Here is a 13,865-nt window from a genome sequence, read left to right on the forward strand (position 1 = left end):
AGCAGAAGCACGGTTTAATAATCATAAATTGTAACCCCTTTTAGCGCGACTTTTGCCCCCTTGTTGTTTGGTTGCTCTGTTGACATCCGTTTTGTTCTTTGGCAGCCGTTTAACCCGATTTGTAATACATGGCCCAAGGGCCAGTTGTTGTTGTAGTTGCTGTTGCTGTTGAGCTCTGCCATTGATCAATGCGAAAGTTTACCGAAAAATGCCAGCAGAGACGAAAAAAAAAAGGAAATTAAATTTCCAGCAATGGCAAAAATTATATTGGCAATAAATGAAGACGCAGCAGACGCGACCAGACATGACTCGACTTGACTCGACTCGCTCGCAGCAATTACGTTGCGTGGCGGTGGTGGAACTGAATTTATCCGCTCCGCTCTCATGTGCCAAGGATGCGACGCCAAACAGGAAGCCGGAATCGACGTTTATTAAAACGGAAACTCGAGACAACTGTGCGGCTGCTGCTGCTGCTGCTACGTCGAAAAAAAAAACAACGCGACAAAAGCGAAGATGGCGATGAAGATGAAGACGATGAAAACGACGTTGGTGATAACAAGGACATAATTCCGACTTTTTCGCCAAAGCCAAAGGCAAAGGCAAAGGCAAACAATGTCCTTGGGGCGTCTGCTTGCGATGCTACCTAACTGATAAGCTGCTCTCTCTGGCGCCGTCGTTGTGAAAATACAATTTACTCCCTCGTTTTTGACCAACGGCTGGCTGGCTGGATGGTTGGCTGGCAAAAGGCCGCTAAATTGCAATTTTAAGATTTAAGCGTGAACAATAAATGTCTCATAATCTGTAAGTAGCTAAATAAAAGCGCCCGCAGGCAAACTGACTTAAAGGCAGGCAGCGAAAGACCGACGACGTTCGTTGTGCTATTTAATTTAATTTATCGCATTTTAAACAGGCGACAAACAATAAAGTGAAAGCCAAAGCAAGAATACAATACAACAAATTTATTTGTTGTTTTCCTTTCCTTTTTTCTGTTTTTTTTTTTTTTTTTTTTGTTCTGTAGGCTTGACACATTGATTGCGGCTTTGTCTTTTATGTTTGGCCTCTAACAGCCAGCGGGAGTTCGAGTTTCAGCTTCAGATTCAGTTCGAAACTTGCCATAAATCTATCTCTGGGCTGCATCACAATTTGTAGACGCTTCAATTGATAAGCAAAAGCAGCTCGATTGAATTATTAGTTTTGGCTTTCTCAACAACAACAAAAAAAAAAAAATTGTCGCCAATTGGCTTTAGAGCAATTTGGGTTCTTCAAAATGAATGATGCCGTCTTATAAATGAATTGCAGCTTTTTTTAATCAATGGATCAATTTTTGGTCAGTGCCAATTATTTGTGATTTAGGTAAGTGCTGCTTTATAGATAGTTTTAAAATAAGTTATTTTAATTATCGTATTTATGTATATTTATGTAGTGTATTTATATTTCTATTATATTTATTTAGTAGCAGCCAGTACTCTCGTCTCTATTAAATATAGTGTTAAATACTTGATTTAATATAATAAAATAAAAATAAAATATTTAACGCATTTTTAAGTATTTTAGTAAAGTATTTTCAACCACTTTCGAGTCCTCATTCGAAACATTTGTATGCTGAATTTTAAAGTATTTTCCCCCATAATAATTTAAGTAATTCATATTAACACAAATATTTATCCAATATTGGCAATAGTATTTATATTAAAATAAGCATTTTGGGATTTTCCAAATACTATTTGTGTATCAAATATTTATAGAGTCAAAGGCCTTACCTTTACTGTATAAATTTAGTATTTAATACTAGATATACTAAAATAAAATAAACAAGTAAGCAAGCGAGTGTGCTCAACTGTAAGATATTCGCTTCGCATTTTGAATAGAAGCAAAACAGAGCGGTATATTTTCTAAAATATAGTATATATGTATATTGTAAAATATACCAAATTGTAATATCACATTAGCACTAAAAATATACCGAAAGATATTTTTGATAAATCGTTATAGTACTATCATTTAAAATATACCATCAAATAAAATATATACCGGATTGTCAGTAAAAGCAACTAAGATCCCATTGATGTAAGCGGTTTTTCTCCATACAAAAGTATATCTTAAATAACAGACATGCTTTATTCTGTTACATACATTTCCTGCAGAATATTTAAATGATTTAAATTGCCATTGATATTGCCTTCTTAAATTTTAAGTATATATATTCTTTATAATTTTTGTAGTTGTTAATTTGAGTTTCTTTTAATTCGTTGTTGCGTCAGTTAGCGATTCAAGTTTCTACATGAACAGATTACTGAATTTGTGAAAAGCCATGTGAACAACATAAAATTATATATCATATATTTAATTTCTTAATTTAAAAGCAACTTATATTTTAATTCTCATTTAAAAATTGAAGAAGTAGTTTTAATGCGCAAAGAAACCTCCTCCAATATCTTCTTCTTAATGAATCTTATTTGATTCATAGTTTTTATTAAAAAAACACCAATTTTGTTTTAATTTATTTATTCAGTTTCTTAGTTTTATTTTGAAAATTTCTGTGTAGAAAGGTGTGAAATTATTTGCAGTTTTTTGCCACTTATTATGCATATTTTATTCCAGTTAATGGTTTATAATATAAACTTGATATTTACACGAAATTAATTGGAGCACTCTCTCCCTATCTCTCTCTCTTTCTATCTCTCTCTCTCTCGCGCTCTTTCTGTACGGGTTCTGTGTTGTACAGTTCATCACCTGTAGCCCGGATGCGGGTAAGAAAAGCCTATGACACATTTCATTATACAAATATCAATTAAGCCCATTGCAAATACTAATTGTAAGTGTGTGCGAAGGACATTTGCTACCACCGCCATCGCCACCGCCATCACCACCAGCACCATCGAAAATAGCAACAAGACACGCACACACATGGACCTTTCCTTTCCTTCCTCTAACCCCCACCCCGCCCAGCTACTTCTCTAAGTGCTCTGAGTGGCATGTGGATGGCATAAGGGCTGGCTCAAGGCTGCAAATGTTAATGAAAATTAAAAATTCAACATCAAACTGAGCGACGAAAGGACGAAGGATGAAGGACGAAGGACTCTAAGAACACGAGAGGAAAAGCAAAGCACAGAGCATTGGATTCGTCGTCGACGTCGTCGACATCAAACGAGCTGACGAATCTGCCAAAGAAGAAGCAGAAGCAGAAGCTAAAGCACATATAACATAATATACACAATTTTCGGAGGGGGGGCGGAGGGGTTGGAGATGGGATTTTACTCTAGAAAGAAGTGTTAATGTGTTATCTGATTTATTTATGTTAAGCTCATGAGTATGTGCATATGTGTGTGTGTGTGTGTATGTGTGTGTGTGTGGTAATGTGAGTGTGTAGGCTTGCAAATTGCTTGAATTTGTGGAAATCGTGACTTCAATTAAATTCCATTCGATACTCAAGGAATTTTCAACTGATGATGCGCAAGTAATTTCGGAAATTGGATATTGTATGCCAATTGCAAACAAGCAAACAACATACACACACACACCCACACACACGCACACGCACATTTGCATATAAATGTGTGTGTACTTTTGTATTAAATCAAATTTTAATTGCGCATACTTGTCCCTCAGCAAATATTTGCAGCGAGCTCGTCGCCTTTGACTCGTCTGCGCTCTGCTCTCAAAATGCTTTAGCGACAAGGAATTTAAGGCACCAACCAACCATCCAACCAACCAACCAACCAACAAACCAAACACACACACACACACACACACACACACATGCATAGTCAACCAATGCTCTGCAAACAAACATTATGAGCAAACAAACAAACAAAACGAACAAACAAAAAACAACATTTTAATGCTTGGCCCATCGACGCTTTAATACTCTGTCCATCTACTAGAAAATTCCATAGCTAAATTTCAGTACTTTTCAATTGTGATATAAGAAAATAATATTAATAATAATAACAACTCAGCTTCAAGAATTCAACTATAATTTCAGCACGAATAAAACAATAAAAAATAAATAATTATTACTTGGTAATAAAAGAAAAACTGTTTGTATATTTTTATTTATTTTTTTTTAAGTTTTATTTATATATTTGCTGTATCCCAAAAGTATAACATTTTTTTAATAATTTAATTTATATATTTAATTTAAAAATAAAATATAAATATATTGCTTAGAAATTTTCAACTTATGCTTTAAAGATTCAAGTATAACTTCGTAAATTTTGATTAAATAAAAAAAAAAAATATCATACAACAAATTTAAATGAAAATCATTAAAATCATTATGTAAATGTTGTACTTGTGAAATTAAAAAGTAAAACAAAAAAAAAATTAATAAAACTTTTAATTAATTTTAAAATGTTTACGGTTGTAAAAATAAATAAACTACAAAAAATCAATGATTTTCTATAACATAATAAAAAAAAATTTGAATATTTAACTGTTTTAATAAATAAATAAACAAGAAAAAATAATGATTTAAAATCATATATATATTCTATTTATTAATCCAAATTGAAATTTTATTTTTATTAGTAATGCGCTATTGTAATAAATAAATATATACTAAATAATTAAGGATTTTAAAATCTATCAAATGGATTTTTAGCTCAACTCATTTTAAAACGTTTAGTGCTGTTATAAATAACTAACTATAATTATGAATTTCTATAAATTAAAAATATTCTATAAAATAAATCTCAATTTGTAACTTATTTTTAAATATTGAAATCGTATAATAAATAAATACGACAAATTTTTTTTGTATAAAAGGCAACTATCAAAAGCATTTTTAGTTTTTAATTCATTTGTAAATGTTAAACATTTATAATAAATAAATAAACAATAACAAGAAGCAATAATTTTAAATAAAAGGCATTCATTAAATATAATTCAATTTATCGTTTTATTTAACTTTACAATTTTTAATGTTGTAATAAATAATTAGCTACAAAAAGTGAAATGATTTTCTATAAAATTGAATCAATAAAAAAAATTTGTAGTTTTCTACTAAATTTTAAAGTGTGAAGTTAGTAAGTTCTTATTATAAAAAAATAAATACTAAAAATAAACGAATGAAACTATTAAAGAAAAACATAAGAGATCTTGACTGCTGTCTCCATTCTCAGTTTCTTGTTTGGCTTTATAAAGCATCGTTTAAAGTCCGTCAATAGTCAATGGAATTACTAGTGTTATTATTAAATTCCCGATTCATCCAAGCTGCAACTTAATATATAAAACGATTCTAGTATAGCAACTAAAATATTCTTAGCTGCTCTGTTCGGTGGCTGAACGAGGTGAACGTTAGTCGTTGGACTAAGACCCAAAAGAAGATGAAAAGTTTCTAAGCGGCTGCATTGCAAATCTGTCAAATGTCAGCGCCAGCAGCGACGTCAACGTTGGGCTCATTAAAAAAAAAAAACAAAAAACACACACCAAATGTATATGTATTAGAATGAACTCGAGCTGAGAGCTGAGCTGTGAGCTGTGAGCTGCTTCGGCTCGTCGGCTGTAGTTGACACCTGGGAAACTTTGCTGGGCGCACAAAATGGCGGCGACGTCGGCAGCGACGTCGGGCCTCTGTGCAACCATTATGGCCGGGTGTTTATCACATTGCTGCTATTAATTAAGCTTAACGAGGTTACCGTTCGCAACCACACCCAGTCAAGTCGCTGCCACTGAGATGATGGTGAAGGCGTTCTACGTTCTACGTTCTACGTTCAACCGGGGGCGGCAAGTTTTGCAGCTTTCTCGCTCTTTCGTTCTGTTGGCCTTTTAAGCTAAATCCCCAGGCAACTTCATAATGAAATTTCGCCCTCATCTCATTAAAAGTCTTAAGCATTTTGCTGCCTGCAAATTGATGCGTGCCAAAAAAAAACGAAAATGAAAATAAAAGTAAAATAAAGTAAAGTAAAGTAAAGGGTTCTTTGAACACCAAAGTGTACACAGCAGCAGCGACAACAACAAATCAAACTGCCACGCCCATTCGAGAGGCAAACACTAAATCGAAGCGAGAAAAAAGCAGAGCACAATTGCAAGTTGCCAACGCTCTGGCGCATATTTAATTTTTAATGAAGTTTAATGGATGCCGGAAGCTTTAAGATGAAGCCCAGAGCTCCCTCTTCCCCCTCTCCTCACTCCCCTAAGTGCCAAGGTAACGCCAAGCGCGCCCAAATAAGTATGCTAACATATTATTTAGTTGCCAGTTGCCAGCTGTGTTTTGTCCTTCAAAAACCAAGTTAAGCCGACAGGCGCAACAACAACAACAACAATAACAACAACAAGAACTCTTCTTGGCCACGCCGGAAATACGTTTACTTTGAATGTTTTGAAGTCAACTTAAAGCTAGTGCGATTTATAATTTAACAATGCAAGAGCACAAAATTGACTTCAGTATTAAGATAAAGCAATTGATTGAACATAGAAGAAAAAGAAACTCACATCATATGAGCTAATTTATATACTTATTAATAACTATTATTTATTTAAAATAAAAAAAATAAGATTCAGTTTATTATCGCAATAAGATTATTTAAGTGTTTGCTGATGTTGTAAATAAAATAAAAATTGTGATACGCATATAATATAATTAAAATTACCAATTTATATAGTAGATATAATAGAATAGAACCAAATCAAATAAATAGTAGATATATAATGCAAATCAAATAATAAATCAATATTATAATACCATTTTGGGTAGCCAGTTTAAACCACAACCCGTGGAACAGTTGATTTGAGAATTTGATTTGAGAATTAAAAAAAAAACTAATATGTAAAAATATATGATAGGAAACTCAGATACAGATTGAAATTTCAAGAAATATTATTGTCCAAAAATCTTTCCTTCTTTTATTCTTTCTTTATTTCTTAATTTATTTCCTTCATTCTTTCTTTCTTTCTTTCTTCTTTTTTTATTTTTTCTTTCCTCACGAAAAAATTGAGTCATCACTTTTTCACAGCTCCGCTTGCAAGTGCATTAATTAACATTATTTTTGCAAATTTACTTAGGATGAATTACATACAACAAATATGCGAGTTGGTGAGTCTAATGTCTACTATAGTATGCCATATCTTTAGCAATTGCTTTACCATTACCAATAGCTTACCCTATCTGCATATGTGTTTTTACGCTATTTTAAGTTCTTTATATTGACTTCTTAATAATAGATTAAGGATTAAACAATTCTAAGTTTACTTATTACTGAAATTTCTATTTCATATAAATAAATTAATGAATATAAAGATAAAAAGAATTCGCCAGTTGATTCATCGAAAGTTCATTGAATTCCAAATATTTCAAGTTGCTGACGATGGCAAATAAACTTGAGAGAGATTAATAATAAGTTGAATGATTTATGCATTGCGACTCACTTAATATAACCCACTTAATGGAAATAGAGAAAAGCCCCAAAAATTGCAATTGCAATTGCAATTGTGCACATTACAGATTGCACATCGAGTGCAATTAACTAATGAATTGCTGCAGTCCATTTATGAGAATGAGAGAGAGAGATGATGCTATTCTCGTTGTTGTTGTTGAGGGGTTATGTTGGGTTGTGTTTGGGTCCAGCCAAATCATTTGGTATCCGCTGCCGCTGCCATTGAAATTTTCAAAGCACAAACCTCAAGTGGCAAGGCGTTAGATGCAACTGAGCGATAAGCAGAGCGGCGTAATCACAGCGGACGCCAACTTACAGTTAATTAACATATTGTAAATGCAACAGCAACAACAGCAGCAGCAACAGCAATAGCAAGAAACTAAGCTGCTGCTGCTGTTGCTGCATTGTTTGTTGCTAATGCACTTTGGTAATGCCCTTCAAAGTGCTTACACATCAATGTGCAGCGTGTGCAACATGCAACATGCAACCCAAGTAGCGTATACATATCTCATTTATATGCATATACCAATGATAATTACATGTGCTTGCTCTCTCTCTCTCTCTCTATCTCTCTCTCGCTCTCTGTCTGTTGCTCTCCCCGTCCAGAGAAGATTTTAATTCATTAGTAGACAACGGGCAAATGCATTTCCCATGTGTGTGGATTATGCAGTTTCCGCTTGAATGCAACTGCTGCACAGCAGCTGCCGTTGCCGCTGCCGCTGCCGCCATTTTATCTAATTGCGCCCACATTACGCATACGCAGCATAGTCCACATCATTAAAATTACGAGTACACAAAAATGCCAAATGCCCCACCAGCGAGGGTCGCTCAACAAAATACATTTTGTACCGAAAATAACAAGTAAGAAAGCGACTGTCGAGTGTACTCGACTGTGAGATACCCGTCACCGATTTTGGAAAAATCCAAAATAGTTCGGTATTAATTTTAAGATGATTATTAGAATTATACCAATACTAAAACATACTACAAAATACTAAAAATATATCAAAGAATATATTTGGTATAGTGATTTAGTACCGCATTTAAATAAGCAAGAAAGCTACACTTGAGTGTACTCGACTGTGTGATACCCGTCACCGATTTTGGAAAAATCCAAAATAGTGCGGTATTAATTTTAAGAAGTTTATTAGAATTACACAAATACTAAAATATACTACAAAATACTACAAATATACCAAAGGATATATTTAAACAAGTAAGAAAGATACGCTTGAGGGTGCTCGACTGTGGGATACCCCCAAACGATCTTGAAAAAAATTTAAACAGTGACGATTTATTCTGAAAATATACCAAATTATACTCATACTAAAAAATACTAAAACATACAATATATATATAAAAAAAACAGTGCGGTATTATTCATAAAATATACCGAAATAAAATATACCGAAATAAAATATACTAAAAAAGTACAAAAATATACAAAGCGGCAAGTCTGGTATAGTGCTATAGTACTACACTCAAAATATACCATAGAGTACAAAATATACCGAATTAATATATCGCAAAAAATATTAAATTATACCAAAAGATATATTTGGTATATTCATATAGTACTACATTAGAAATATTGACAAAACAATCAAGACCCGTAATAAAGAAACGTTTTTCCCTCACCAAAGTATTTCTTACACAATTTTAATCTGTTCGCAACCAAAATTTACAAGCATCATAAAAACTCTAGTTGTTATTGAATGTACCGAAACTAGAGACACTAGTTTCAAAACAACGTTTGCGAATCGATTTATGTCAATTTGCGGGGGCGGTAGTGGGCGTGGCAAAAATTTTAAACATACTTGATCTGCGTGAAAAAAATACCAAGTGCTGTCGAAGTCTCTATCTCTTATAGTCTCTGAGATCTAGGTGTTCATATTGACGGACAGACAGACAGACGAACAGATAATAGTGGCTTTATAATCTCGGCTGTTGACGATAATGAAGAATATATATACTTCATGCCGCCTTCCCCATGTTACATACATTTCCTACCTACACAAAATCAGAATACCCTTTTACCCTTCTGAGCAGCGGGTATAAAAATAGGCAAACTCCAATTGATTGAAGCTGCCCTCGATGTAAGCACTCGTAACTCCATTGAAGCGCAACGCTGTGTGCATGCAAAACATAAATCGTAGCATGCCAAATGGTGTTCGGGCATCGTCTGCAGCCTTGACAACTGCAAGTGGCATTAGTTGTAACAGCAACAGCAACAGCATCAGCATCAGCAACAACGATTGCAACATTTACTTTTTCTAGTACAAGGGATTTGCATTTGTTTGCTAATTGAAATTAAGCAAATATTTACAAGCACGAGCTGAAGAGACAGCTTACGCACAGCCATAGAGTGGGCAACTTGACCCACGTAATCCTTTTGTAGCGCATTAAAATCTATCTAGAGTGGGCAACCCAACCCAACACAAAAAAAAAAATAGAAAAAAAAAACACAAGAAGCGAGTCCAGATAATTTAAATCCATTTGTAAAACTTTTTGGCCGCTGCCTTTCAATTGCTACAATTGCTGTTACTTTCCATCTCTCTTTTCTGTTTTTTTTTTTTGCGTATTTTTCTGGTAATTAGTAAGGAAATGGGACAAAAAGAGCGTAGCGAAGCATAGCTAGGGTCGCGTCTCGTACCATAATCAAATGTTTAAAAAAAGATTTGCAAGTAAATCCCAAGGAATTATTTGCCACTTGAAACGTTTAAAAATGCCAACAAGAATCTGTCGATGCTGATGAGGGTGTGCCGCTGTCTCTCTGACAAAAAAAAAAAAAAAAAAAAAAAACAAGAATACAGACACACGCAAAGGAAACCCAAAAGCAAAAGCGAACGAAATTCAAAGGGAGTTGGAGTTGGAGATGGAGCTGGAGAGGGGCAACACCAAGGTCTGGGGTCAGACAAACTTAATGAGCAAATTGTCAAATGCCGCGGCAAAGCGCGCACTTAAACATGCCGGGATCTGGAAAATGACGCCCTCGGATCACCCAAAAAAAAAAAAAAAAATACAAAAAAAACAACAACAACAACATCGAGAAAACTGAAAAATAACTTGACGAAAAGTAGCAGCGTTGAAGGGAAAAAGCTCTAAAGAAGAGAGCCAAAGAAAATGACGACGAAAAAGAAAAAAAAAAAAAAGTAAAAGTTGCCGCCGCTGTTGTTAGCCATGTTTGGGGATTTGAATAAACAGTTACGCTGATTTAATTTAGCCCAAAAAAAAAAAAAAACGAAAATCATTGGCGAGGAAAAAATTCTATCACAGTATGTCGTCTGTCACCCTCGATTTGATTTTTAAATTGCGTTCGTGATAAATTGACGAAATGAACAGCAATAACCTAGCAGGCGAAATAGAAACGAAAATTGACAACTGTCAGGCTGGCAGGCAAGCAGGCAGGCACCCCGAATAGACATATAAAAATTAACTACAGACTACTTATCTTATTTGTTTGACGCAGTCAGGCACTTGCAGTTGCCCCCCCTCCCCCGCAAAAAAGTCGATGCCCAAGAAAATGAAGCCAAGGCAAAAGCCATTCATTGCGATATGAACGATGAGCGGAAGCCAAGCGGCTGAAAAAACTTTTGATGTATGCGGTGTCTGTGTATGTATGTATGTGTGTGTGAGTCTTTGTATCTGTGAATGTGTTTTCTTGTGGCAATATGCTACAAGTATCCTGGGGCGTAGACAGGAAGCAGACAATCAAGCCAAATGATAGGCTGTATGAAATCGTATGAACGGTATGCTTCGCTTTGCTTTGCTTTGCTTTCTTGATTTTTAGCTCAAGCACATTTTTACATTTCACCTCAACAAATTCTTTGTGCTAATGAATGCCAGGTTATCTCACTACACTCAAAAGTGAATGTCATTCTGTTTTCTGTGTACACTTTTAATTGGTATACGCAGTAGTGTTTAATTTATTGACTATTAATTATTACAGATTGATATTATTAAATAAATTATATTAAATTTATACCTAACAATTAAAAGTTCTAGTTATATATGTAGATTGTAGCTTAACATTACCTCTAAATTGAATCGAACTGAAATAATCTTATAACCTGTACGAACGACTGCAACAAAGTTGAGACTGTCATAGACCCGTTTAAAATCACTTGAAATTATCTTATTATTAGTATTATTACGGCATACAAATAAATTTATAACGCAGAATAAAGTCAAACACTTAACTCACATATTCTGGCATATATTAGGTACCATATGAGATTTTGAACGGGTCTCTTGCAGTCATAACTTAGTGTAAACTTTCCGATCTTCATTCAAATTATATAATATATTGCTTTAGGAAATCTTTTGATCTTTTAGTTCTGAAAAATCTAATGGTAAACCTATTTTTAATTGTTTTAAAACTAAATAGATTTAAAGAAGAAGGACAAAATTCAGTAACTTCAGCAATGTTTAACCAAAAACTGAAACTTCAATTATGTGTGGGGTAAAGCCTTTTTTTGGTTAGATTGTAAGATAGTAAAATAAATTCCTAAATGCACAATAAAAAATAATGCCTAAGTAGTTTGAGAATGATTATTTTCTATTACAGTTGCAGTCCTGAAGCCAATAAAATTACCGCATTTAATAAAAGTAATTTGAAATTGGTAAAGAAGTAACTCCTAAGAATAATTTTATTTCAATAAAATACAGTACGAAATTTAAATACTTTGGCTAAAAAAGGTTTAACACAAAATATAACTTTTATAATATTAAAAAATGTCTAAATGATCTAAAACATTAATTTTTTTAAATATTTATAACAAGATGTAAAATCGTATAATTTTAATTCGCAATTGCACGTTATTAGATTATGGTTCGGCTTCAAAGATGTGTATTAAAGCTGTCTGTTCATTGTCAATTGATATATTCTTAATGAGAATATATTCTTAATGATTTAGATTTAATATGAAAAACGGTATTTTTTACTTGATCGCTCGATTTAACTGTTCGAAAAGTGTAAACTGGGAATAGAGAATATCGCCTCTAAGCTAATGGTAATCTCAGACATAACCATATAAGTTGTTTTTGCAGCTAGTATTCCAAAGTTGAGCACACTTTATAGCTCATAATTTTGACCTTTTGTTAACAAATATTATTGTACTCGCTAAATTCTTAGTATGTTGCTTACATTTATGGTTTTTAATTACCAAGTTAAGTTTCTATTTTTCTATTTATTGTATTAGGAAACATCCCTTTTCTTACTTTAAAATAAATGTGATGCAAATTGACAAAATACTTTTTGACACTCACCTCGGCCGCTGCGTCCGACAAAACGTAGATCATTGAACTTGGCCACCTGATTCTTCATGACGGCGGTGCAGTTGCGCAGTTCACCGCAAAAGTTCTCATCGTTGCCCGCCCGAATGGTGACAATGGTGCCATCCATGACCTCGCCCAGTGCCAGCACTTTGAATGCAATTGGCAGCGTTTTATTCGAGCGCCAATGCGTGGGCAGCGTGGTGCAAACCTTAAGAGAGGAGAGAGAGAGAGAGAGAAACAATATATCGCATGCGATAGAAATCTATCATGCGAACTTACCACATGTGGTGAACCGGTTTTAACCAGTTCGCCTGGATGTTCGGCGAGCAGAACATCGACAGTTCGCTCGATCAGATTCTCTGGCGTCAGATATGGACTCGTGTCCACGGGTTTGCTTTTGCTGCTGCCATTGTTGTTGTTGTTATTATTATTGTTGTTGCTAGTGGTGTTGTTGTTGTTGTTGTTATTGCTGCTGCTGTTGTTGTTGTTGTTAGTCTCTGCATTGCGTCGCTTCGTTGTTGTTATTGTTGTTGTTGCAGTCGCAGTATGTTGCTGTTGTTGTTGCTGCTGCTGCTGTTGTTGTTGTTGTTGTTGGTGGTGCGGCGGCTGTGTTTGATTTGAGGTGGTCGAACTAACCTCAGCTGAAATGTGCATTATTGCAGTTTTCTACGCTCGGCTGATGTCTTTGACTTTGGGCAATTTAATGATGTTTATTTTGGGCTGCGTTAACACTTGCCTCAATAATTGGTCATCTGCAAAAAGTGCAAAGAGAGAATATATAACAAAAATGTAATTCAATACTCATTATTTTTCTTCTTCTTTTCTAGAAAATAATTGTTTTGCAGAGCCTTAAGTCGGACCGTTTAAATGCAAAAGTATTATTTAAGCTGTAGTTGACAAATTGTTTAAAAAATGTATTATTTTATACACTATATTGCAGCGAAGACAAAACTCACTTAAATACAGCTTTACTTCACGTCAATTTCACTTAACTGCCACATTAAATGTAGTTTCACTTAGCGGCCACTTTTGCACGCTTAACAACAACACACAACAAAATAAATAATAAACCATAAAAAGACAGGCAAATTTGTTTGCTTTGCTGTTCACTTAATTTCTTTTGCAGTTGAGGCAGTTAAGTATAATTTATATTTAACTGCCTTTAGAACAAATAGTTCTATTGAATTGAATTTCAATAGCAGCGTTTGTTAG

At 34.1% G+C, this 13,865-nt stretch overlaps 1 protein-coding gene across 1 annotated transcript in view; it reads right to left on the minus strand.

The window, feature by feature from the left end:
- The window catches only part of LOC117578048 (M-phase inducer phosphatase), a 40,773-nt gene extending 27,460 nt beyond the window's left edge, over nucleotides 1-13,313 (minus strand). Inside the window, exons 1-2 of the mRNA XM_034263167.2 lie at nucleotides 12,933-13,313; nucleotides 12,645-12,861 (exon numbers count right to left, since the gene is read on the minus strand). Coding sequence (XP_034119058.1) covers nucleotides 12,645-12,861; nucleotides 12,933-13,307 — 592 coding nt within the window. The 5' untranslated portion in view covers nucleotides 13,308-13,313. The remainder of the gene's footprint in view (nucleotides 1-12,644; nucleotides 12,862-12,932) is intronic.
- Between the last annotated feature and the right edge of the window lie 552 nt (nucleotides 13,314-13,865).

Source organism: Drosophila albomicans, chromosome X (genome assembly GCF_009650485.2).
Source record: "Drosophila albomicans strain 15112-1751.03 chromosome X, ASM965048v2, whole genome shotgun sequence".
NCBI lineage: Eukaryota > Metazoa > Arthropoda > Insecta > Diptera > Drosophilidae > Drosophila > Drosophila albomicans.